The 27,338-nt window shown below is 42.5% G+C and overlaps 2 protein-coding genes across 2 annotated transcripts in view; both read left to right on the top strand.

Moving 5' to 3' along the window:
- Positions 1-1,613: 1,613 nt before the first annotated feature.
- ZNF880 (zinc finger protein 880) lies at positions 1,614-20,692 on the top strand. Its single transcript, XM_030821235.1, is given in 5 exon segments — positions 1,614-1,921; positions 5,030-5,156; positions 6,243-6,371; positions 19,246-20,331; positions 20,334-20,692. Coding segments are annotated over 5 exon segments (1,692 nt in total). The 5' UTR covers positions 1,614-1,909; the 3' UTR covers positions 20,672-20,692.
- Positions 20,693-20,734: 42 nt separating this feature from the next.
- Positions 20,735-27,338, top strand: part of LOC100579958 (zinc finger protein 701) — a 210,073-nt gene continuing 203,469 nt past the window's right edge. Inside the window, exon 1 of the mRNA XM_030821253.1 lies at positions 20,735-20,888. Coding sequence (XP_030677113.1) covers positions 20,757-20,888 — 132 coding nt within the window. The 5' untranslated portion in view covers positions 20,735-20,756. The remainder of the gene's footprint in view (positions 20,889-27,338) is intronic.

Consider the following 27,338-nt stretch of genomic DNA (forward strand, 5'->3'; position numbering starts at 1 on the left):
GCTGGGCAGGGGGTACCCACTTCTGGTTTGAACTTCCAGTTGGTTCCAAAGGAGTGAGCACTGAGGCTTTATTATCAGTTGACCGGATGGGCAGAATAGGAAGAGGGAGTGCAGAGGTGTAAAAGGCGTTAGTGTTCAGACATCACAAAATGCAGTCAACTCTAGTACAACACTGAATGCTTCCTCTGGAAACTCCTGCCATCTTGGTTAGGAAAGACCCCCAATTTTCTTCATGGTAATATCTTATTATATTCCCTTTATGGATACAGATATAGGTCTCATTGCATACATAATATGATTGTTGAAAATGCTTGTGAAATATAGTTTAGTAAAATTGCCCAAGGTTTTTGTTTCTGTTTTTTTTTTACAGTAGTTCAATGAAAATTATTGTGTGGAAGTGTTTATAATAAATATGACTTAACATAATTTCATATCTAATTATACAATAAATATGACATAATTTTGTAATGTCTTACACAATAAATGACAATTTTGTAATCTATATTTATTATATGATAAATATAATTTCACTACAAGAGCATTTTCCCAAAAGCTATGGATATGTCATTTTCTGATTCTGGTATTATGCAATATATTTCATGGTTCATTTTCAATTGTAATAAAATTATATTTTTGTATGTATATGTTTTTTTACATTTTTTTTCCTACGTTGCTTCCAAATTCTATGTTTAATACATTTCTTCTCTGTTTTGCTCTGGTGAAAACTTTAGGGGACAAATAAATGAGGGTGCTATTTGGAGGCAAAATTTTGTGACATGTGACTGGGCATGGTGCCATGCACCTGTACTCCCAGCTACTTGGGAGGCTAAGGTGGGAGGATCACTTGATCCCAGGAGGTTGAGGCTGCAGTCAGTGAGCTGTGATTGTGCTACTGCACTTCAGCCTGGGCGACAGAGGGAGACGGTCTCAAACAAACAAACAAAAAACTTGTGACATGAGTATGTCCATAAGACAACGGCAGGTATACACTAGGATTAATATAAATATGAAAAAGAAAAAAATAATTGGCCAGGTGGGGGGCCCACGCCTGTAATCCCAGCATTTTGGGAGGCCGAGGCAGGCGAAGCAGGAGGTCAGGAGTTCAAGACCAGCCTGGCCAACATGGAGAAACCTTGTCTCTATTAAAAATACAAAAAAGTAGAACGGCGTGGTAGCGGACGCCTGTAATCCCAGCTACTTGGGAGGCAGAGACAGGAGAATCGCTTGAACCCAGGCGGCGGAGGTTGCAGTGAGCCGAGATCGCACCACTTCACTCCAGCCTGGGCAAAAGTGCGAAACTGTCTCAAATTAAAAAAAAAAAAGGAAATTGCACATTCCCCCCGGCAGGGTTTTGCATTTCATATTTTAATTCGCATCCCCTTCACGAACAATTCCAGGGCTTTAAAATTCCGGAAACTAGCGTTTATTTATTATTCATTTTTATTTATTTATTTTAATTATTTCCAATTTATTATTTACTTATGATTATGTATTTATTTATTAGGCACAAGGTTTCTCTGCCGCCCAGGCGGGAGTGCAGCGGCACGACCTCGGCTCACTGCAGCCTCCACCTCATGGGCTCAAGCGATCCTCCCGCCTCAGCATCTGGGTAGCTAGGACCACATGCGAGCCCCCCTATGGCCGATTTAAAATTAATTTTAATAGCAGGAATTTTCGTGGATCCAGTCATCAACAGACTTTCCCTCTGCCGGGGCACGATGTGTTTCCAGATAGCTGAGTTGCTCTAGTCGCCACGGCAGGTCTCGCCTCCAAAACGGGACGATCCGGGAGCTAGGCGGAGGGAAGCGCAGGCCCCGCCCAATCCCATCCTGGCCTGGCCTCGCCTCGCCTCTCAGCTGCGCGCGCAGTTTCCTGGAGACCCGGAAGCAGATTACGTGGAGTGACGGTCATGCTGCGGCGTGTGAGTTTCCCTTTGTTTAGATTAAATCTGGGATGCTGAGTCCCCTCGCGCTTCTATACCCGGCATCTCAGGCGTCACACAAACCTTGAAATCCCCGCACCGCTCCCTCCACCCTGACTAAACTCAGACGTTCTAATGAGAGTCTGGTGGTCGCTTCCCTAAGTGTTAAAATCGCTCAGAGGCTGGTCCTGTGTCCGGTCTTTCACCACAGGGCCATGTAGACAGCTCCTATCGCGGAGTTTTCCTGCTTCAGATCCTTCAGTGACCCCCTGGACACGCCGCGCGCCGCGTAAAGTTCTCACCGGCGAGATGGATCCAAGTCTTTCCGGTCCCCCAAGCCTCGCCCTCTTTTCACAGGCCTGCCCCCTTTTCAGTGCCTTAAATGAGAGGAAATCTATCTGATGTTTACTGCTGATTGTGATGTTTCAGTCTCCATTGGGCTTTTGTTAACACCTAAATAAATATTTAGTGGACAAAATTATGTTTAGGTTAGTCCAAAAGTAATGTCAAAACCGCGATCACTTTTGCACCAACCTACTATTTATGGGCCGGGGCTGGAATTCCATTTTCGCCGGAGGCCCAGGCTGGACAATTCCTTGAGCACAGGAGTTTGAGACCACTCTGGACAACATAGTGAGACCCCCATCTCAATTTTTGAAACATATTTTTCAGTATGGGTATTTAATAGAGATTAGAATTCAAGTTTCTATGTTTTTACATGGTCTAAGTTTTTGAAATAGTTTAATATAAAATAATGTTTATAAACTGAATTGAGCACAATTTATACATTTTTATTGTTGTAAACATGCTGAAATGCACATTAGCAAAAATAATGACAGCCAGGCACAGTAGTGCACGCCTATCATTCTAGTTACTCGGAGACAGTGTCATTTGAGGCCAGGAGTTCAAGGCTGTAGTGTGCAATGAATAAGCCACTGCACTGCAACCTGGACACATTAAAAAACAAACAAAGACAAATATCTAAAAAAGAGGTCATTGACAGACACCTCTTTCAGGTGTCATGTATGTGTTTACTAGAGTATATGTGTGTGAACGTATATATGTTTATGAATAAGTGTGTATATGTGATGTGTGTGGATGAGTGCACAGATGAGCAAGTCTATTGTTCTTATCAAAGGCACATCATCAGTTTATATACGTCTTATATCTTTTAACAGTTGAAATTACATCTTATATATTTTCATGACCTTAAAATTGTTCTACACTGTTACGATAGTGGGTCGATGGCTGTAAGGATAGTAACCTATTATGGGGATACATGTGCGACAGTTTCTTGATTTTAATCCCGGAACTTACTTTAACTATACTCAATTAGGTCATTGTCTGTCAATTTACTTTTGATGCTGATCTGTTACTTTATTGTTTGATCTTTTTTTTTTCTTTTTTTGAGATGGAGTCTCACTTTGTCACCCAGGCTGGAGTGCAGTGGCACCATCTCAGGTCACTGCAAACTCTGCCTCCTGGGTTCAAGTGATTGTCCTGCCTCGGCCTCCCGAGTAGCTGGGATTACAGGTGCCCATCACCACACCTGGCTAATTTTTGTATTTTTGGTAGAGATGGGGTTTCACCATGTTGGCTAGGCTGGTCTTCAACTCCTGACCTCAAATGATCCACCTGCCTTGGCCTCCCAAAGTGCTGGGATTACAGGCATGAGCCACCATGCCTGGCCTAATTCTTAAAGTTTGATTCTAATGCCCACACACCTGGGATCTGGTGCTTACTCTGCTATTTTTAGCCTTCACACCTGGGGCAAGTTTCTTAGAATGTCTGAGAAAGAGTTGTCTCTTCAATAGGATGGGACAGATTGTTCTTTTATGGGCTTTTGTTGTTATAGCCATTAGTACATGTACAACATTTAGAAAGTGCCTGTCACATGGGAAGTGTTCAAAAGCTTCATCCTGGCTGGGTGAGGTGGCTCACACCTGTAATCCCAGCACTTTGGGAGGCCGAGGCAGGAGGATTGCTTGAGGTCAGGAGTTCAAGACCAGCCTGAACAAGGTAGTGAAACCCTGACTCTACTAAAAATAGAAAAATTAGCAGGGCATAATGGTGGGTGCCTGTAGTCCCAGCTACTCGGGAGGCTGACGCAGGAGAATCACTTGAACCTGGGAGGCGGATGTTTCAGTGAGCCAAGATTGTGCCACTGCACTAAAGTGAGACTCCGTCTAAAAAAAAAAAAAAAATATATATATATATATATATAATCTGATGCTTCTATAGAAATAACTGTGGGTTAATTTTTTGTATTTCTTACATTGTCCATAAAAGTAGAAATCTACACTAATTTTTTTTTGGAGATAGAGTCTTGCTCAGTCGCCCAGGCTGGAGTGCGGTGGCGCGATCTCGGCTCACTGCAAGCTCTGCCTCCTAGGTTCACGCCATTCTCCTGCCTCAGCCTCCCAAGTAGCTGGGACTACAGGCACCCGCCACTACGCCTGGCTAATTTTTTTGTATTTTTAGTAGAGATGGGGTTTCACCATGTTAGCCAGGATGGTCTCGATCTCCTGACCTCGTGATCCACCTGCCTCGGCCTCCCAAAGTGCTGGGATTACAGCCATGAGCCACCACGCCCGGCCTAGAAATCTATACTAATTTAAAGAATATCAGGCCGGGCACGGTGGCTCACGCCTGTAATCCCAGCACTTTGGGAGGCCGAGGCGGGCGGATCACGAGGTCAGGAGATCGAGACCATCCTGCCTAACATGGTGAAATGCATCTCTACTAAAAATACAAAAAAGAAAATTAGCTGGGCATGGTGGCGGGCGCCTATAGTCCCAGCTATTTGGGAGGCTGAGGCAGGAGAATGGCATGAACCCGGGAGGCGGAAGTTGCAGTGAGCCGAGATCACGTCACTGCACTCCAGCCTGGGCAACAGAGTGAGACTCCGTCTCAAAAAAGAAAAAAAAAAAAAAGAATATCATACATTCTAATGGAGGAGTATAATAAAACACAATTAGAAACACATAACTAGCTAAAAAATACCTTAATGTGGATTTGTCAGAACATCCACTTCAATGAAGTCAGTCCTTACAACTGTCTTCTCATTTTGTGTGATACCCTGTTGGTGAAATGTGTTTTTCATTTTAGGGACACTTGACATTCAGGGATGTGGCCATAGAATTCTCTCAGGAGGAGGGGAAATGCCTGGACCCTGCTCAGAGGACTCTATACAGGGATGTGATGTTGGAGAATTATAGGAACCTGGTCTTCCTGGGTGAGGATAATGTCCCTTCAGAAGTCAAGATCTGCCCTGGTGTATTTTTGCATTTTGTCCTGTGCCTCTTAGCATCTTAGGAGTCAATGTATTGCTTGACTGAGATTGAAACCCTGTTGACTCAGAAATGAAAACCTCCATAATGCTTTATAATGCTGTATTTTTCAGAAACGATAAGCTCCATAATACTTTCTGGACTTAAAATAACTGCTTTCTTCAGAATTCTGCCCCCTTCAAGATTCATCATTGAGTGGTACCAGGGCTTAAGTATGCATCAAACCTTATGACAGACTTAAGATACCCAGTTCTCTGTTATCTACCCCTGTGCTTATGATTCATTAGTTCTTGTAAGAGAGCTTGATGTCTGCATGTTACAGTGCTCCCTCGCATTCAGAAGGAGGCAGTGGATGAATTCATGTGAAATACTATTCTTTTGGTTTTTTTTTGTTTGAGACAGAATCTCCCTGTGTTGCCAGGCTGGAGTGCAGTGGCAGGATCTCAGCTCACTGCAACCTCCGCCTCCCGGGTTCAAGCGATTCTCCTGGCACAGCCTCCCGAGTAGCTGGGACTACAGGCACGTGCCACCACGCCTGGCTAATTTTCGTATTTTTAGTAGAGATGGGATTTCACCATATTGGTCAGGCTAGTCTTGAACTTCTGACCTCGTGATCCGCCCGCCTCGGCCTCCGAAAGTGCTGAGATTATAGCCGTGAGCCACCGTGCCTGGTGAAATACTATTCTTGATTCATTTATAATATCCTCTCTCCTACCTAGACATGGGGCTTGGATTTTGGAGATGCCACAGTACACATTTATTCTTTCTTTTTATTATTATTATTATTTTTATTTTTTTTTTATTTTTTTTGAGACAGAGTCTCGCTCTGTCGCCCAAGCTGGAGTGCAGTGGTGCGATATCGGCTCACTGCAAGCTTCACCTCCCGGGTTCACGCCAAGTAGCTGGGACTACAGGCGCCCGCCACCATGCCCGGCTAATTTTTTTTTTTTTTTTTTTTTGTATTTTTAGTAGAGATGGGGCTTCACTGTGTTAGCCAGGATAGTTTTGATATTCTTTCTTTGTTTAAATAGGAATCTGTCTTCCTGACCTGAGTGTTATCTCCATGTTGGAGCAAAGGAGAGATCCCCAGAATCTGCAGAGTGAAGTGAAAATAGCAAACAATCAAGGTGGCAGGGAGTGCATCAAAGTTGTGAACACAGGTAAGAGCTTGGATGGCCAGAATGGAGGCCCCGTAATTTTTTTTTTAAACAGGGTCTTGCTCTGTCACCCAGGCTGTCGTAGAGTGGCAATCGTCAGTGGCAATCGTGGGTTAACTCATAGCCTCAAACTCCTGGACTCAAGTGATCCTCCTTCCTCTGCTTCCCAAAGTGGTGGGATTACAAGCATGAGCCACTGTACCCTGCAAAACCACACTTTGAGATTCTGTTTGAGAGCTCTTTGCAAGTGGGAGAATTCTTTGGGAAAATAAAAGTTTAAATCCTGGGAGTTCTGATTGAAGCTTGTTTTGTTTTGTTGAGATGAGTTCTTGCTCTGTTGCCCAGGCTGGAGTGTAGTGGTGGTGTGATCGTGACCCCTGTACCCTCAGTCTTTGGGCTCATATGATCATCTCGTGTCTGCCTGCCAAGTCACTGGGACTGTAGGCATGTGCCATTGCATCTTGCTAATTTTTAAAAAATGTTTTGTGGAGATGAGGTCTCACTAGGTTGCACAGGCTTGTCTTGAACTCCTGGCCTCAACTATTCTTCCCACGTGGCCTGCCAAAGTGCTGGGATTGCAGGCATGACCCATCATGCCTGGCCTAGAAGGGAAATTTTTCTTTGCCCCCTCTTACTGCTGCTGTGTTCTTTATTTTTTGGTGTTTTTTTTTTTTTTTTTTTTTTTTTTGAGACAGCGTCTTGCTTTGTTGCCCAGGCTGGAGTGCAATGGCACGATCTCGGCTCACTGCAACCTCCACCTCCCGAGTTCAAGCAATTCTGAGTAGCTGGGATTACAGGTACCTGCCACCAAGCCCAGCTAATTTTTGTATCTTTAGTAGAGACGGGATTTCATTATGTTGGCCAGGCTGGTCTCAAACTACTCATCTCAGGTGATCCACCCGCCTTGGGCTCCCAAAATGCTGGGATTACAGGGGTGAGAGACTGTGCCTGGCCCTTAGCCCACTTTTTGATAGGATTGTTTGTTTTTTTCTTGCTGATTTGTTTGAGTTCCTTGTAGATTCTGGATATTAGTCCTTTGTCAGATACGTAGTTTGCAAAGATTTTCTCCCACGCTGTGGGTTGTCTTACTCTGCCGATTATTTCTTTTGCTGTATCAGAGGCAAAGTCTTTATCATGATGGACAACACCCTGTCATATGGCTTATGAAAGTTCTTGGTTCCATCATTCTGAAGGACATAGGGAGGGCTGTGTCAAAGGGGTCTCTTTTTCCCATGGTCTCTGTTTCTGTAGTGATTTTATCTGATGCTACGTTTATACGTCAAACCTGGGGTCTGCATAGACCTGCCTCCTTGACCTATGTATGGTCCACACAATTTCCTATACTAGGAAGACCTAATCAGAAGATAGGAAAACATTGGCTGCTCTTTTTTTTTGCGTGTGGGGCTCAAAGATTGCATGAAGGCGTCTCAACCCCTCTTTGCCTCTTCAGGTTTTGTGGAGATAGGGAAAATCCAGTGTTTTTTCTACTCTCAAATGCTACTCAGCAGAGAGCGCTTCACTTCTGGTCGACCGAACGGGTGGGGATTTCTCCGCACCAACAACCAGTCTCTCAGTGGCCATCTAATAGGTTTCTGTGATTCCTTTCTGATATTACCTATCTGGAATTAGAGTCAGATCCCACAGGCAAAGGGTTGAGTTACCAAACCTGTCCCCTACCTCAGTAACCAATCACAAGTCGTAGGTTGTCACCTTTCCTTCTTACCAACCAGCTACAGGTTGGGGTTCCCTCAAGCCCCTTCTTGGGGTTGATTACTTTGCTAGGGTGGCCCACAGAACTCAGTAAAACACTTCCTTAGGTTCACTGCCTCATGCTGAAGGATGTTTTGAAGGATACAGATGAACAGCCAGATGAGGAGATTCACGGGGAGGCACATGGGAAGATTCACTGGGTGTGCCACCCTCCAGGTACCTGTGTGTCTTCAGCATTTGGAAGATCTCATGACCCCATAGTTCAGGGATTATTTATTATTATTATTTTTTTTTAGACAGAGTCTCGCTCTGTTACCCAGGCTGGAGTGAAGTGGCACAATCTCAGCTCACTGCAGTCTCCGCCTCCTGGTTCAAGTGATTCTTCTAGTTCAGGGATTTTTTATGGAGGCTTCATCACATGGGTGTGATTGATATTAACTCAGTTTCCAGCCCCTCTTCCCTTCCTGGAGGATAGTGGACGGGGCTGACACTTTCATGCTTGTAATCATGGCCTGGTCTTTCTGATGATCAGCCCAGTCCAGGGAACCTACAGAGGTTGCCTCATTAGCACAAATCACATTCCTGTCACCCAGAACATTCCAAGGAGTTAGGAGCTCTGTGTCAGGAGCCAACGAAGAGACCAATGTATGTATTTCTTCTTATTTTACAAGGTTCCGCAGCCGTTCTTCAGTTGTGTTTGTCCATACTTTACTGGTGTGTGTAATGGGAGTAGGTGGCTCTTCTGAGATTTTTACTCAGCAGAATGGGAAAGACAATTGACAGAAAGATCCTTTAGGCCAAGGGCGGTGTCTCACGCCTGTAATCTCAGCATTTTGGGAGGCTGAGGCAGGCAGATCAGGAAGTCAGGAGATCGAAACCATCCTGGCCAACATGGTGAAACCCCGTCTTTACTAAGAATATAAAAAAAATTAGCTGGGTGTGGTGGTGCATGCCTGTAGTCCCAGCTACTCAGGAGGCTGAGGCAGGAGAATTGCTTGAACCCAGGAGGTGGAGCTTGCAGTGAGCCAAGATCGTGCTACTGCACTCCAGCCTGGCGACAGAGCAAGGCTCTGTCTCAAAAAAAAAAAAAAAAGATCTTTTATTGGATGCCTGAGTCCTCATGAGAGAATAGGTCACTGGAATGATGCCTCTGGTTTTAAGACTAAAGCCACTGCTGATTTTATTCTGGGCTTTTCCGTGTATTAGAAATGAACTTGGGGCTGGGCACAGTGGCTCATTCCTGTAATCCTAGCACTTTGGGAGGCTGAGGTTAGTGAATTGCTTGAGCCCAGGAGTTTGAGACCAGCCTGGACAACATGGCCAGAGCTTGTCTCTACAAAACATAAAAATTAGTTGACTGTCGTGGTGCACACCTGTAGTCCTAGCTACTCAGGAGGCTGAGGTGGGTGAATCACCTGAGCCCAGGAGGTCAAGGCAGCAACGAGCCATGATTGCATCACTGAACTCCAGCCTTAGTACAGAGGGATACCCTGTCTCAGAAAAAAAATAATACGAAGAAAATAAAAAATAAATGAACTTGACTTATTTGTATTTAGTCAACAGTTCCATATGGTACTCTTTGTCTTCTTTGTTTTATATGCGTGGGGATGTTCTATCAGGGAATGGCCATTGATTTATATATTTTTGAGGACCTTTATTTTTTTATTTTTTTATTTTTTTGCCTAGGAGTTTAACACCTATACACACTCCAGGAGTTTTGGAATGGTTAGTATAAATATTTCTTTTCATTTACCTGATTTAGATACTAAATAATATTTTTGTTAGTTACATTTATTAGAATGTATAAATTGGGAATTTCTTTTCTTTTCTTTCTTTTTTTTTTTTTTTTTTTGGTGATAGTCTTGCTCTGTCACCCAGGCTGGAGTGCAATGCCGCGATCTCGGCTCACTGCAACCTCCGCCTCCCGGGTTCAAGCAATTCTTCTGCCTCAGCCTCCCAAAGTGCTAGGATTACAGGTGTGAGCCTCCGCGCCCAGCCTCATTTTTAATTTTCTTAGAGACAGGGTTTCACTCTGCTGCCCAGGCTAGACGGCAGTGGTGCAATTTTAGGTCACTGCGTCGTTGACTTTGAGGGCAAAAGTGCTCTTCCCAGCTCAGCCACCTCTGTACCTGAGACTGTTGGTTATGCCAGTATGTTGGTGTTGAACTGGCTTCAAACAACCCTCCCATCTCAGCCTTCCAAAGTGCTGAGATTACAGGTGTGAGCCACCACACCCAGTCATGAATTTTTGATATCTCAAGAATACACTGTTTTAAAGTTGTTACCATCTTAAGCCCAGAAATACCAACATAGCGACTCACCATAATTTGTTATTTCAGTCTGAGAGGCACAACTCAAACAGTGTTTGATCACTGTTGTGTCTCACACATAACAACAATAAATACAGAAAATTTCTTTGACCAAATATGTAGAGTTTTCTCCTCTAATATGCAAGCAGTCAGTTCTGCAGTGGATACCTGCTGGATATACTTCAATAAAATTCTGACATTGTGTAGTGGAGATAGCATTGATATGGTTTGGCTCTGTGTCCCCACCTAGATCTCATCTCCAATTGTAATCTCCACTTGTCATGGAGGGACCTGGTAGGAGGTGTTAGATCATGGGAGTGGTTCCCGCATGCTGTTCTCATGATAGTGAGTGAGTTCTCACGAGATCTGATGGTTTCAGAGTATGGCACTTCCTCCCTCACTCTCCCTCCCTCTTGCCACCATGTAAGATATGCCTTGCTTCCCCTTTGCCTTCCACAAGTTTCCTGAGACCTCCCCAGCCACATGGAACTATGAGTCAATTAAACTTCTTTTGTTTATAAATTACCCAGTCTTGAGTATGTCTTTATAGTAGTGTGAAAACGGGCTAATATAAGGATCAAATCCCACATGGTCAGCACTGAATCCACAAGACTGCCACCACTTCAGACGGCAGTCCCAAATTTAGACCTCCAGAACTGGCTTGAAGTTGGGGTTCCAGTGACCTCCTCTTCAGATTCAGTTAATGTGCTAGAACCGTTAACACAGCTCAGAGAAACATTTAAATTTACATGTTTATTACAAAAGATATTTATTTATATATTTTTTGAGGTAGAATCTGGCTCTGTTGCCAAGACTGGAGTGCAGTGGTGCGATCTTGGCTCACTGCAACCTCCGCCTCCTGGGTTCAAGCGATTCTTGTGCCTCAGCCTCCCGAGTAGCTGGGATTACAGGCACCCGCCACCACACCCGGCTAATTTTTATATTTTTAGCAGACATGGGGTTTCACTATGTTGGCCAGGCTGGTCTCGAACTTCTGACCTCATGATCTGCCTGCCTCGGCCTCCCAGAGTGCTGGGATTACAGGCATGAGCTACCACTCCCAGCCTCCTTTTGGGTTTTTATGGAAGCTTCATTACATAGGCATTATTGAAGCATGGACAAATGTGTCAAAATGTGACAAGAGTGTATGATCTAAATCCTATCAGGCCCATCTGTTCAGATTATTCTTGGATGCTGTATGTAAGATTTCCTCCAGGCTATGGGCCGGAACTCTTTCTGAAATAAAGATCTTATGATCTATAATTGGAAAAATGCAGGAAGATGAGAATCCTGCCTTGGACAAGGGAAAAGAAGGCTGGAGAAGGTCAGCGAGAGAGATTCTGTTTCTTGAGACCTGCTTCGGAGGCCTAAGGCACAGCAATATTATAACAAAGACTGTAACAAGGCCATGACAATTATGAGACAGGAAGCATGGATAAAAGCCTACATATCTATATATATTATAATATCATAAGGAAACAGTTCATTTTCTCTTTTTAATTTTTTTGAGGCAGGGTCTTGCTCTGTCACCCGGGCTGGAGTACAGTAGCATGATCTCAGGTCACTGCAACCTCTGCTTCCTGACTTCAAGCAATTCTTGTGCTTCAGCCTCCTGAGTAGCTGGGACTACAGGCGTGCACCACCACATACGGCTTATTTTTGTATTTATAGTAGAGAGAGAGGGTCTCACCATCTTGGCCCAGCTGGTCTCGAACTCCTGGCCTCAAGTGATCCACCCACCTTGGCCTCCCAAAGTGCTGGGATTACATGCGTGAGCCACTGCGCTCATCCAAAACACTGCATTTTCGGTTTTCAGTTTTCTCCACATATTTTGTGGATAGTCTTTAAATTTCACCTTTTGTTTCTTGGATCAAATGCTACTTCTAGTCATTATCCTTTCTGATGAGATTATGTTTGAATGATGATTTACCAAATTAATGATTAAGTATTTCATAGTATTCTATTGAAAATGTAGCCAATTTCCTGTACTTCGTGGACTCCACTGTTCTTTATGTCACCTGTGTTTTCTGAAAAATGCCTGAAGTTCTGGAAATTACACTCTTGAGTTAACACATGAAGGCTGTTTTGGTCCTCATCTTTCCATTGGAATTTCCCGTAATGTTCACCCGGTCCCTGGTCATCCACGACCTGCTGCTTTGCTGTTGTTCTCTGGCTCTTATTTGCTGGTTATGTTGCTGATAACCTAGGCCATGGGTCTCCACACCAGTGCCAGGAAATGTTTCTGCACTTTGCTGATACTGACAGTGCCCTTCAGTACAAGTCATTCCCACTGTGGGTTGTTTACTTATTTTCTGCATAGTTATTTGTGTTTTTCTGTTGAAAATTATGAAGCCAAATTTATTAGTTTTAGATAAGTACACATTAACTTCCATTTGTTTACACTCACAGCTATATATCTGCTAATATGTTAAGTATTGGTACCTCTGCTATTATGCCTTTTTTGTTTATCTCATCAAATTTTATAATATTTTACATTGTATGAGTGTAACAGAGTTTAAATAGAGTATTTTTGTTGTTGTGTGAATTTAGATTGAATTAATTACCAGGAACATTTAAACTCACTCCTCCCACCCAACTTCACTCTTTCACTCTCCCCTTTCTGTTCTCTTTCTATTAATTTGAGTATTTTACATACCTCATATAAGTGGAATCATATTGTATTTGTCTTTTTATGACTGGCTTATTTCACTTAGCGTAGTGTCTTCCAAGTTCAGCCATTTTGTAGCATACAAATAAATTTTTATATTAGGACCGAAGAATGTTTATTTTATGTATATATCACTTTTGTTTATCTCTTCATCTGTTGCTAGACACCTGGGTTGCTTCTACCTCTGATTTTTTTTTTTTTTTTTTTTTTGAGACAGAGTTTTGCTCTTGTTGCCCAGGCTGGAGTGCAGTGCTGCCATCTTGGCTCACTGCAACCTCCGCCTCCCGAGTTTAAGTGATTCTTTTGCCTCAGCCTCCCAAGTAGCTGGGATTACAGGCGCCCACCACCACGCCCAGCTAATTTTTTTGTATTTTTAGTACTGGCGGGGTTTTGCCATGTTGGCAAGGCTGGTATTATTTCCTGACGTCAGGTGATCCACCCGCCTCAGCCTCCCAAAGTGCTGGGATTACAGGTGTGAGTCACTGTACCCAGCTCTGATATTTTTAATAATGCTGCAGTGAACATGGGTTTCTAAATATCTCTTTAAGATGCTATCTTTAGTTCTTTGTATATCTACCCAGATGAGGAATTGTTGCCTATACTGGTAATTTGATTTTGGATTATCTGAGAATATGTCATACTTGTTTACTTTGTTATTTTATTTTTTATTATTTTCGAGACAGGGTCTCACTCTGTCACCCAGGATGGATTACGGTATACAATCTCAGTTCACTGCAAACTCCGTCTCCCAGGTTCAAGTGATTCTTGTGCCTCAGCCTCCTGAGTAGCTGGGATTACAGGCGTGTGCCTCCATACCCATCTAATTTTTGTACTTCTTTAATAGAGACAGGGTTTTACCATGTTGGCCAGGCTGGTCTCCAACTCCTGGTCTCAGGTGGTCCACCTGCTTCAGCCTCCCAAAGTGCTGGGATTACAGGCGTGAGCCACTGCACCTGGTCCATACTTCTTTGCACCATTTTACATTTCCAACAACAGGACATAAGTCTCCCATTTCTGCACATTTTTGCCACTTGTGATTTACTGTTTTTTTGTTTTTTGGGTTTTTTTAAACAATAAACATTCCATATTGGATGTGAGATGATAGCTTATTGTGTTTTTTCTTTGCATTTTTTGAATGATTAGTGATATTTTGCATGTTTTCATATGGTTGTTATTTGTATATCACCTCTGGAGAAATGTGTATTCCATTCTTTTCCTTATTTCTTAATTTTTCGTTTACTTTTATTCAATAATCATATTAAATGAAATATCTTTTTTATTTGTATGAGTTACATGTATTTTAGATATTAATGTCTTATTGGAGATTTGATTTGCAAATATTTTGTTACATTTAGTAAGTTTCCTTTTCACTCTGGCAATTGTTTTCCTTAATTAACAATCGTTGTCTGTCTTGTAGTGAGTTTTATGTATTTTTACCTTCCTTCTTGTTCCATTGAGGTTATAGCCAAGAAAACATTGTTGAATCCACTGTCATAAAGCTTTTTATCTATGATTCTTTTCTAGGAGTTTTATAGTTTTTGGTCTTAATTTTAGGTCATACATCAACTTTTAAGTTAATTTTTGCATAGGGTGTAAAGTAAGGGTTCAACTTCATTCCTTTGCATGTAGATATCCAATTTCCCCAGCACCATCTGTTGAAGTGACTGTGCTTTTCTCCTCACGTGGTTTTGGCATTTTTATGGAACACCATTTAATCACATTTCTGAGAGTTTGTTTCTGGCCTCTCTGTTCTCCCTTAGTTTATACATTTGTCTTCATGTCACTACAGTTCTGTTTTGATGAAGGTAGCTTGGTAATAAGTTTGAAGAACTACAGTTCTGTTTTGATGAAGGTAGCTTGGTAATAAGTTTGAAGAACTACAGTTCTGTTTTGATGAAGGTAGCCTGGTAATAAGGCTGAAGTTCAATGACATGATCGTGGTTCACTCTAGCCTCGAACTCCTGAGCTCAAGCAATTCTCCTGCTTCGCCCTCTCCATTAGTGGGGATCACAGGCATGTGCCACTACGCCCAGGTAATTTTTTTTATTTTTAGTAGAGATGGGGTCTTGCTGTGTTGCCTAAGCTGGTCTTGAACTTCTGGGCTTCTGCTTGGCCTCTCACAGTGCTGAGGTTACAAGTGTGAGCCAACATGCCTGGCTCATTTTTTTTTTTTTTAATGTAAACAGACAGTGTCATAATATCCCTCCCAGTACTGTTGTTGTTACATTCCAAGTTCTGGTGTGTTGTGTTTTTGTTTTTCTTTGTATCAAGATATTTTCTAATTTTTCTTGGGATTTCTTTTTTGAACCCATTGGTGTTTTAAGTGTGTTGTTAAAATTGCACATATTTGTGGACTTAATACATTTTTCTCTGCTGTTAATTAGTTATGTTTCATGAAGATGGGAATCAATCATTTATATGAGTTAAGTTTGTTTTTTTTTTTTTTTTAAGACCAAGTCTCACTCTGTTGCCCAGGCTGGAGTGCAATAGCATAATCACAGCTCACTGCAGCCTTGACTTCCCGAGCTCAAGCAATCCACCCTCGGCCTCTCAAAGTGCTGGGATTACAGGCATGAGCCACTGTGCTCGGCCTTAAATTTTCAAAAATTCATTTTATATCCTACTGTGAGGTCTATTCTGGAAGTTGTTCCATGGAAATTGGAGAAAAATTTGTATTCTACTGTTTTGGGTGGTGTGTTCTGTATTTATCTCTTATGTCTCATGGGTCTGTAGTGATGTTTGAGTCTTCTGTTTCCTTTTTTTTTTTTTTCTGTTTTAGATATATTCTTGCTCGTTTGCCCAGGCTGGAGTGCAGTGGTACAGTCATAGCTCATCGTAGCCTGCATCTCCTGGGTTCAAGTGATCCTCCTGCCTCAGCCTCCCAAGTAGCTGGGATTACAGGCATGCACCACCGTGCCTGGCTAATTTTTTAAAATTTTGTTGTGGAGACAGGGTCTTGCTGTGTTGCCCAAGCTGGACTTGAACCCCTAGGATCAAGTGATCTTCCCACCTCAGCCATCCAAAGTGTTGGAATTACAAGCATGAGCCACTGCTCCCAACCAGAATCCTCTGTTTCTTTATTCTTCTTCTGGTCCTATCCATTTTCAAAATTGGAATATTGAATTCAACTATAATATTGTGGAGCTATTTCTCTTTGGAGTTTTATCAAGTTTCCATTCTATACTTAGTTTTTTTTGAAATTTACTTATTACTTTTAATAGAGATGGGGTCCCAGTGTGTTGCCCAGGCTTATCTGAAACTCTTAGGCTCTAGTAATCCTCCTGCCTCAGCCTCCCAAAGGGCTGGCATTACAGGCATGAGCCACTGCACTGAGCCTCATTCTGTACTTACGAGCTCTGACACTTGGTATTTATATATTTATAATTGTTGTATCTTCTTGGTGAATTGAGTCTTTCATCATTTTATAGTAATTGTTGTCTCTTATGGTTTTTGAGTAAAGGTCTATTTTCTCACTGCCACCTGTACTTTCTGCTGGTTACTGTTTGCGTGGAATATATTTTTCCATCCTTTCCATTTCAGCCTGTGTGTGTCCTTAGAATTAAAGGGAGTTTCTTGCAGATAGGATTTAGTAAATCTTGTTTTCTTCTGATTCCAAAGTTAAATCAGGCCAACATTACAAGAAAAGAAGGAGAATATCAAACATAAGAACTATTAAAAACAAAAGAATACATATTAGATTATTATCTGTAGATTATTTAATATCTTGTAGATTTTTTTTCCTGCATTTCTTTCTTACTGCCTTCTGTAGTATTTTGCTTGTTTCATTGTAGTGACATATTTGAATCTCATCTCTTGTGTGTGTCCGATAGATTTTCTTTTTGTGGTTAGCATTGCAGCTACTTCAAATACTGTGAAATTGAAACATTCTATTTTTAAGTATTAACAGTGTAACTTTGATGAGGTACAGAAAGGTCTACTTCACAACTCTGTTCTCACTTTCTGTTATTAGTGACAAACTATTTTGATATGTGTTATGGTCCCATTAACATACATATATACTGCTTTTTAAATGATTTTGTCTTTTAATTGCTAGGAAAGAATTATGGGAGGCCAAGGCGGGTGGATCACCTGAGGTCAGGAGTTTGAGGCCAGCCTGGCTGACATGGTGAAACCCCATCTCTACTAAAAATACAAAAATTAGCCAGGTGTGGTAACGCAAGCCTATAATCCCAGCTACGACTTGGGAGGCCGAGGTGGGAGAATCGCTTGAACTCGGGAGGTGGAGGTTGCAGTGAGCCAAGATCGCGCCACTGCACTCCAGCCTGGGTGACAGAGCAAGACTTTACCTCAAAAAACAAACAAAAACCATTAAAAGTCAAGTTACAAAAGAAAAGGGTAGCTGGGCGCAGTGGCTCACACCTGTAATCCCAGCACTTTGGGAGGCTGAGGCGGGCGGATCACGAGGTCAGGAGATTGAGACCATGGTGAAACCCCGTCTCTACTAAAAATACAAAAAATTAGCTGGGCACGGTGGCGGGCGCCTGTAGTCCCAGCTACTCGGGAGGCTGAGGCAGGAGAATGGCGTGAACCCGGGAGGCAGAGCTGTCAGTGAGTCGAGATCACACCACTGCACTCCAGCCTGGGCAACAGAGCGAGACTCCGTCTCAAAAAAAAAAAAAAAAAAAAAAAGAAAGAAAAGGGAAATAATAAATATCTCTATATTTGATTATTTACTGACCTTTAATGGTGACCTTTGTATTTTCATTGAGGTTAAAAATGCTATCTAGAGACCTTTTATTTTATATTGAAGGAGTCCCTTTAGCATTTCTTGTTGGGCAAGTCTAGAATACTAATGCACTCCCTCAGCTCTTCATTTTCTAAGAACATCTAAATTTCTTATTTTTGCAGGTGAATGTCACTGAATACAGTATTCTTGGTTGATATTTTTGGTTTTTTAAAAGTGTTTTCAACATATCCTCTCACTGCCTTCCAGCTTGCAGTTTCTGAAACAGAAACAAAGATTACACATAATCTTATGGTTTCCCTTTATGTGACAAGTCTTTTTTGTTTCTGCTATCAAGACTGTTTCTTTGTCTTTGACTTTTGATAATTTCTTTATAGTATATCTCTGTGTGAATGTCCTTGGGTTAGTTTTAGTTAACATTTTCGTTTAGTTAGTTGACCAAGCTTCTTGAATTTGTATGTTCATTTCTTTCCTTAGATTGGGGATGTTTGAACATTATTTCTACAATGGTGATTTCGAATCCTCTGTCTTCCTGTGAATCTCCAATAGTTTTTATATTGTTCTACCTGATAGTATCTCAAAAATGTACTAGGGTTGGTTTTCTTTATCATTTTTTCTTTTTGCTCTTTGGAGCTGATTGTTTCGAATAACGTATCTTTCAATTTGCTCATTGTTTTCTGTTCCTTTTGCAGTCTGCTGTTGAATCCCTTAGTGAATTATTATTTCGGTTATCATATTTCAGATCCAGAATTTCTGATCTTTTGGTTTTAGTAGTTTCTCCTGTGATTGATATTCTTTTTCTTTTCATGTAATGTTTGATTTTATTGAGTTAACTATCCCTGTTACCTTTTTTAGCTCATTAAGCATCTTAAGGCAGTTGCTTTAAATACCTGTCAAGTAATTCAGAGGGCTGCCTATTTTTAGGCTTGTTTTGTGGAGATTGATTGATTGATCATAATTTTAGCCATATTTCCCTGTCCTTTTGTAGGCCTAGTAATTTTTGGTTTGGGTTTGGTAAAGCAACCACTTCTCCCAGTTATTTTGTATAAGAGTTGTGCAGGAGGATACCTTTACTAATGAGCCTGCTATAAAGGGTGTAGGAACAGCCACTCCTTTTCTGGGGATGTGTTTTTTTCTGGCTTGTGGAAGTACTATTACTAATGACCATACGGCTGCTTTAAAAGTTCCGATTTTCCGTAAGAGGCTCATCCCTGCTTTTTCTCAGAAGCTTTCAATTTCTGTTGTATTTCTCTGCTCATAATCTCTCTCAAACTCACCCATAATCCACCTGACTCCTGCAGGTTCCCCACTGCTCCAATGCATCCCTCCATCCCTTTTGTTTTCTATACTGCCAGCGTGATACACACAGTATGCTAATATTCCTTCCCATGTCTGAGTCACGTGAGGCAGAATCTAGTCTCTCTGTCAGACACTGCACATGCCATTGTCATGGGTTGAAGTTCCACTTTTTTCTTTCTTTTTTAGAGAGCAGCTCTAAATTGGGAAGCAGTGCAGGAAACAAGTCTCTTAAAAATCAACTTGGATTAACCTTTCAGTTACATCTGAGTGAACTGCAGCTATTTCAAGCTGAAAGGAATATTTCTGGATGTAAACATGTCGAAAAACCTATCAACAATTCCTTAGTTTCACCACTTCAAAAAATTTATTCTAGTGTCAAATCCCACATTTTAAATAAATATAGAAATGATTTTGATGATTCTCCATTTCTCCCACAAGAACAAAAAGCACAAATTAGGGAAAAACCTTGTGAATGTAATGAGCATGGCAAAGTCTTTAGAGTGTCTTCAAGCCTTGCTAACCATCAAGTAATCCACACTGCAGATAATCCTTACAAATGTAATGAATGTGACAAGGTCTTTAGTAACAGTTCAAACCTTGTGCAACATCAAAGAATTCATACTGGAGAGAAGCCTTACAAGTGTCATGAATGTGGCAAGCTCTTCAATCGAATTTCACTCCTTGCACGACATCAGAGAATCCATACTGGAGAGAAACCTTACAAATGTAATGAGTGTGGCAAAGTCTTCCCTCAAAATTCTCACCTTGCAAATCATCACAGAATCCACACTGGAGAGAAACCTTACAGATGTAATGAGTGTGGCAAGGTCTTCAATAGAAATGCACACCTTGCACGACATCAGAAAATTCATAGTGGAGAGAAACCTTACAAATGTAAGGAACGTGGCAAAGCATTTTCAGGGTGTTCAGGCCTTACCGCTCATCTTGTAATTCACACTGGAGAGAAACTTTACAAATGTATTAAATGTGGCAAGGTCTTCAATCGAAATGCACACCTTACCAGACATCAAAGAATCCATACTGGAGAGAAACCTTATGAATGTAAAGAATGTGCCAAGGTCTTCAGGCACAAGTTTTGTCTAACCAATCATCATAGAATGCACACGGGAGAGCAGCCTTACAAATATAATGAATGTGGCAAAGTCTTCAGTTACAATTCACACCTTGCACAACATCAGAGAATACATACTGGAGAGAAACCTTACAAATGCAGTGAATGTGGCAAGGTATTTAGTCGACTTTCATGCCTTACATGCATCAAAGAGTTCATACTGGAGAGAAGCCTTACAAATGTAATGAATGTGGCAAAGCATTTAGAGACTGTTCAGGCCTTACTGCCCATCTACTAATTCATACTGGAGAGAAACCTTACAAATGTAAAGAATGTGCCAAGGTCTTCAGGCATAGATTATCCCTAAGCAATCATCAGAGATTTCATACCGGAGAGAAACCTTACAGATGTAATGAATGTGGTAAGGACTTCACTCGAAATTCAAACCGTGCAAATCATCACAGAATCCATACTGGAGAGAAACCTTACAAATGTAGTGAATGTGACAAAGTCTTTAGTCACAGTTCACACCTTGCATGACATAGGCAAATTCATACTGGAGAGAAGCCTTACAAATGCAGTGAATGTGGCAGTGTCTTCAGCCACAAGTTATACCTAAAAAAACATGAGAGAATTCATACTGGGGAGAAACCCTACAGATGTCATGAATGTGATAAGGACTCCACTCGAAATTCAAACCTTGCAAATCATCACAGAATCCATACTGGAGAGAAGCCATACAGATGAAATGTGTGTGGTAAGATCTTTAGCAATAATTCACACCTTTTTTTTTTTTTTTTTTTTTTTTTTTGTGACGGGGTCTCGCTCTGTCGCCCAGTCTGGAGTGCAGTGGCGCAATCTCGGCTCACTGCAAGCTCCGCCTCCCGGGTTCACGCCGTTCTCCTGCCTCAGCCTCCCTAGTAGCTGGGACTACAGGCGCCCACCACCACGCCCGGCTAATTTTTTTTTGTATTTTTAGTAGAGACGGGGTTTCACTGTGTTAGCCAGGATGGTCTCGATCTCCTGACCTCGTGATCCACCCGCCTCGGCCTCCCAAAGTGCTGGGATTACAGGCGTGAGCCACCACGCCCGGCAACAATAATTCACGCCTTGCACAGCATGAGAGAATTCATTCATGAGAGAGTTCTTACAAACTGAGTATGGCAAACTCTTCATCCTAAGTTCTAGCATTAATCAACATCAGAGATTCCATACTAAAGAGAAATCATAGCAACGTATGTGACACAGGTCTCTTGAGGCCTGCCAAATGACTCGATATCAAAACATACATCTTGGATGAAACCACACAGATGGATTGTGTATGCTGAGGCTATTATTCAAGGACCATTACTATGGAACATGGTAAGATTTACACAAGCGGTAATTCAGTCTCTAGTTCTCCAATATTTATGATATTGCATGCTGCAGAAAAATCACGGCTCCAAATATGTTGAATCTCACAATGTGATGCATGTCAAAGGTCCAAGGGCATGTGGAAATGGTCGGTTATACTCAGGCAATTAAAAAACCTAATTATATGGGGTTTTTTGAAAAGGCTACTTTACATTTTATGACTTTCATCCTCAACTTTGAAATTACTTCATGTGACTTCTTTACAGACCTTTCACTGTGGTCTCTTGAAAAGAATCAGTAGGATGCCGGGCGCAGTGACTCCCGCCTGTAATCCCAGTACTTTTGGGAGGCCGAGGCGGGTGGATTACGAGGTCAGGAGATCAAGACCATCCTGGCTAACACAGTGAAACCCCGTCTCTACTAAAAATACAAAAAATTAGCCGGGCGTGGTGGCAGACGCCTGTAGTCCCAGCTACTCGGGAGGCTGAGGCAGGAGAATGGTGTGAACCTGGGAGGTGGAGCTTGCAGTGAGCCAAGATCGTGCCACTGCACTCCAGCCTGGGGGACGGAGTGAGACTCTGTCTCAATTAAAAAAAAAAAGAATCAGTATGATGACAGGGATGACTTCATTAGCTGAAAATCATTTTTACCAGTTTCCCGAGGAAGAAAGACACTGCGTTTTCAGATTATTGTCTGATTTAGAGAGCATGGAGGTGGGGAGGAATCATATAAAACTATGATGGCAGTTGTCATACTGCTGCTGAGCACTTTCTTCCTGACAGAAGGACACAGTGCTTCTGTGCTCTACCAACTAGCTGTGAAATAGAGCATAGCTATAGAAATCATGCAAGGGAGATGGCCACTTGGATTGCATAGCAATCACTGTTTAGGCAAGAATGATTAAAAAGTAGTCATTTTTGGCTGGGCGTGGTGGCTCACACCTGTAATCCCAGCACTTTGGGAGGCCAAGGTGGGTGAATCACTTGAGGTCAGGAGTTTGAGACCAGCCTGGTCAATATCTCCAAACCCCATCTCTACTAAAAATACAAAAATTAGCTGAGCATGGTGGTAGATGCTTGTAATCCCAGCTACTCAGGACGCTGAGGCAGGAGAATTGCTTCAATCCGGGAGGCAGAGGTTACGGTGAGCCAAGATCGCACCATTGCACTCCAGCCTGGGTGATAAGAGCAAAACTCTGTCTAAAAAAAAAAAAAAAAAAAAAAAAAAAAAAAAAAAGTCATTTTTGAAATGGAAGAGAGAACAGTTAGAGAATTTAAACTACCAGTATGCCATGTTCTTGAGTAGCACTTACATTTAACTGTTGGCATAATTTCCAACTGTTTGATTTAGAATGTACATAGTTCCCATGTTTTAATTAATAAAATTAAAATTTTCCTAAGTATGAATGAATCACATCATTTCTACCAATTGTTTTATTCCCCCCTTAGGAGAATATACTGCACAGTAATGCAACATTAATAGTAAATACTCTGCAATTTGGTTTTCTTTGTCTTCACACTGAGTTATGTAGCAGTGATATGTGTCTAATCACTCTAACTTTTCGTGTAAAATAGGCATTTTAAAAAATGCACTGTTAAGGTTGACGCATCCAGAACAATTTTGTGTGTGTGTGAAATCAAACGTGCACACACTTGTGAGTGCATATCCTTGGGTAAGTATAATTTACACTAATCATACTTAATACTTGAGTTATTCTGTCTGTGCCACTTCAGCCTCATACAGCCTCAAAAGTCCATCAACTATTCACTGTTCATTATATTTCTACGTGCCTATTGTGTGCCAAAGAAGACTCATGGCATGCACCTTAATTTTTATGAAGCAAAAATACAAATATATGACAAATACTATTAAATGAAAGAAAGTATGTGAACAAGAGTGAAAATACTGCACCTCAGTGTCTTTTTTTCTTAGTAGTGCATGTTTTTTTTTTTTTCCCTAGTAGTGCTCAGTGACGTAAATGGAAAATATTAATGTTTATATATTTTCTCATTTTTTTTTTTTTTTGAGACTGAGTCTCACCCTGTCGGCCAGGCTGGAGTGCAGTGGCACGATCTCGGCTCACTGCAACCTCCACCTCCCAGGTTCAAGCGATTCTTCTGCTTCAGCCTCCCAAGTAACTGTGACTACAGGCACGCACGATCACTCCTGGCTAATTTTTGTATTTTTTTTTTTTTTTTAGTTTGTGACTACACTCCTGGCTAATTTTTGTATTTTTAGTAGAGACAGGGTTTCACCATATTGGCTAGGCTGGTCTCAAACTCCTGACCTTGTGATCCACCCGCCTCGGACTCCCAAATTGCTGGGATTACAGGTGTGAGCCACTGCGCCTGGCCCATAAATTTTCTCTTAAGAATGGTCACACAGAATGGGAATTGTTTTTGCTTTTGTAGATTAACTAGAAACTTCATATACTCCCCCTTATAACATTTTTGGCAATTTGAACCTTTTTTTTTTTTTTTTTTGAGACAGAGTCTCACTGGAATTTTTTTTGCTTTTGTAGATTAACTAGAAACTTCATATACTCCCCCTTATAACATTTTTGGCAATTTCAACTTTTTTTTTTTTTTTTTTTTTGAGACAGAGTCTCACTCTGTTGCCAGGCTGGAGTGCAGTGGCGTGATCTCGGCTCACTGCAACCTCTGCCTCCCGGGTTCAAATGGCTGCCTCAGCCTCCCGAGTACCTGGGACTACAAGCGTGCACCACCACGCCCAGCTAATTTTTGTATTTTTAATAGAGACGGGGTTTCACCATGTTGGCCAGGATGGTCTTGATCTCTTGACCTCGTGATCCACCCGCCTCAGCCTCCCAAAGTACTGAGATTACAGGCGTGAGCCGCCATGCTCGGCCAATAATTTGAACTTTTGACTGCTGTACTGGAATTTGAAGTCCACCTAAAGTTTGCGTTAGATATTGAGAATGATGATGCCATACGCTGACATGGTCTGCAAATGTTTATTACATAACGAGGCTTTCTGGGGAAAGCAGGATGGACTTCCCCAGCTGGTCCAAATTGGAGAAACAGGGATAGGTGAGTAGCCTGAGATCTTGTATTAGTCTGTTCTCATGCTGCTAATACAGACATACCCGAGACTGGGTAATTTATAAAGAAAAAGAAGTTTAATGGACTCACAGTTCCACAGGGTTAGAGAGACCTCACAATCACGGCAGAAGGTGAAGGAGGAGCAAACGCATGTCTTATGTGGTGGCGGGTAAGAGAGAGCCCATGCAGGGAAACTGCCCTTTATAAAACCATAAGATATCATGAGATTTATTCACTATCATGAGAACAGCACGGGAAAATCCCACCCCCATGATTCAGTTACCTCCCACCAGGTCCCTCCCACAACATGTGGGGATCATGGGAGCTACAATTCAAGATGAGATTTGGTGGGGACACAGCCAAACCATATCATTTCACCCCTGGTCCCTCCCAAATCTCACATCCTCACATTTCAAAACCAATCATGCCTTCCCAACAGTCCCCCAAAGTCTTAACTTATTTCAGCATTAACTCAAAAGTCCACAGTCCAAAGTTTCATCTGAGACAAGTAAGTCTCTTCTGTTTATGAGCCTGTAAAATAAAAAGCAAGTTAGTTATTTCCTAGATACAATGGAGGCACAGGTATTGGGTAAATAGTAATGGGAGAAATTGGCCAAAACAGGTCACAGGCCCCGTGCAAGTCTGAAATCCAGCAGGGCAGTCAAATCTTAAAGCTCCAAAATGATCTCTTTTGACTCCATGTCTCACATCCAGGTCACACTTATGCAAGAGGTCAGTTCCCAAGGTCTTGCAGGGAACCCATCTCTGCCCCTGTGACTTTGCAGGGTACAGCTCCTCTCCTGGCTGCTTTCACAGGCTGGTGTTGAGTGTATGCTACTTTTCCAGGCACATGGTGCAAGCTGTCGGTGAATCTACCATTCTGGGGTCTGGAGGAGGGTGGCCCTTTTCTCACAGCTTTACTAGGTGGTGCCCCAGTGAGTAGTCTGTGTGGGGGCTCCAACCCCACATTTTACTTCTGCACTGCTCTAGCAGAGGGTCTCCATGAGGGCTCTGCCCCTGCAGCTCACCTCTGCTCCAGTTCCAATAAAGTTCCTCATCTCCATCTGAGACCACCTTCAGCCTGGACTTTTTGGTCAGAACCATTCAACAACCATTCTCTAGGAAGCTCCAAATTTTCCCACATTTTCCTGTCTTCTTTTGAGCCCTCCAAACTGTTCCAGCCTTTGCCTGTTACCCAGTTCCAAATTTGCTTCCACATTTTGAGGTATCCTTATAGCAGTACCCCACTCTGCCGTTAGCAATTTACTGTATTAGTCTGTTCTCACGCTGCTAATAAAGAAATACCCGAGACTGGGTAATTTATGAAGACAAAGAGGTTTAATGGACTCAGTTCCACGGGGTCGTGTCCCCCGTGCTTCTGCCACAGGGCCGTATAGACAGCTCTTATTGCGGAGTTTTCCTGCCTCAAATCCTTCAGTGTCCCCTACACTGGCCCACACCTTTTTTAAGGTCCTCACCGCAAGGTTGATTCCCACCCTAGGCGCTTGCCAGCCGCTCCCTCATCAGCTCCTGGAGTGCAGCGATGCAGCCCCCGTCCCAGGGAGGCCGCGAACTCTTCCTGGTCCTGGGATCCTGCAGACTCCGCCCCTCTCCTGACTTTCTCCTGCCCTTTTCCTCCTTGATCAGGGGCGCTTCTGCTCCCCAGGCCTCCCCTTCTCTTGATACTGAGTGTGGGGACGTGACTTCTATTTCAGGACATTAAGGTTTCTCTTGTCCCAAATTCCATCCCACAGAAAAGGTGCTCTTGAGGTGGGGATCTGACTCCAATCCTCTCCCTGTGAATGTGTGGAGGAGAGGAAATAGAAAAATGGTGAAATGGGAAAGAAGAATGGAGGAGACCCATAAACAGATGGCAGCTGGGCGCGATGGCTCACGCCTGTAATCCCAGCACTTTAGGAGGCTGAGGTGGGCAGATCACCTGAGGTTGGGAGTTTGAGACCAGCCTGACCAACATGGAGAAACCCTGTCTCTAAAAAATACAAAATTAGCCAGGCGTGGTGGTGAATGCCTGTAATCCCTGCTACTCTGGAGGCTGAGGCAGGAGGATCGCTTTTACCTGGGAGGCTGAGGTTGTGGTGAGCCAAGATCACACCATTGCACTCCAGCCTGGGTGACGAGCGAAACTCCATCTCAAAAAACAAAAACAAAACAAAACAAAAAACAAAAAAACAGATGGCAAAGTAGATGGTGGATGAGGGATTTGCAGAGACAGTGAATGAAGATGCTGAGAAAGGAGCAGGGGGAGAAAAGCAACTAGAGAAATTTAGAGAAAAACTGGGTTTCTAGAGATAAAGTTCAGCAAGATAGGGAGAGGGGCAGAAAGGGGGAGGCTCCTCAGATGGAGAGTTGGGGAGAGAAGGAGGGATTCGGAGCCAGGACAGACAGCAGCATGGTGCTGGGACAGCAAGAGGGGGCAGCCGGTGACAAGGAGAGCAGAGGGAGAACCACAGCCTGGGGAGACCTGGGATCTGGGGATGCCAGAGAGTGGGGACAGGTGGGTATAGCAGGGAAGAGGGGATTTAACAGGGGTAGCTAGGGGGCAGCAGAGAGGGGGGAAGAAAGAGGCAGAACTATATGAAGATTAGAGACAAAGATTGGGCAGAAAGAAGAATAAGAGGTGAAAGAAGTGAGAAAGGAGCAGAACAAGTGGAAGAGAATGAATAGAGGGAAGAGCGAGAGAAGGAAAAAGGGCTTGAAATGAGAATCCTAGGGAAAAAATAAAGAGAAAAAAAGCTAGGAAAGGCAGGTGAGAATGAGAGGTAGGTAGAGAA

Source organism: Nomascus leucogenys, chromosome 10 (genome assembly GCF_006542625.1).
Source record: "Nomascus leucogenys isolate Asia chromosome 10, Asia_NLE_v1, whole genome shotgun sequence".
Taxonomy (NCBI): domain Eukaryota; kingdom Metazoa; phylum Chordata; class Mammalia; order Primates; family Hylobatidae; genus Nomascus; species Nomascus leucogenys.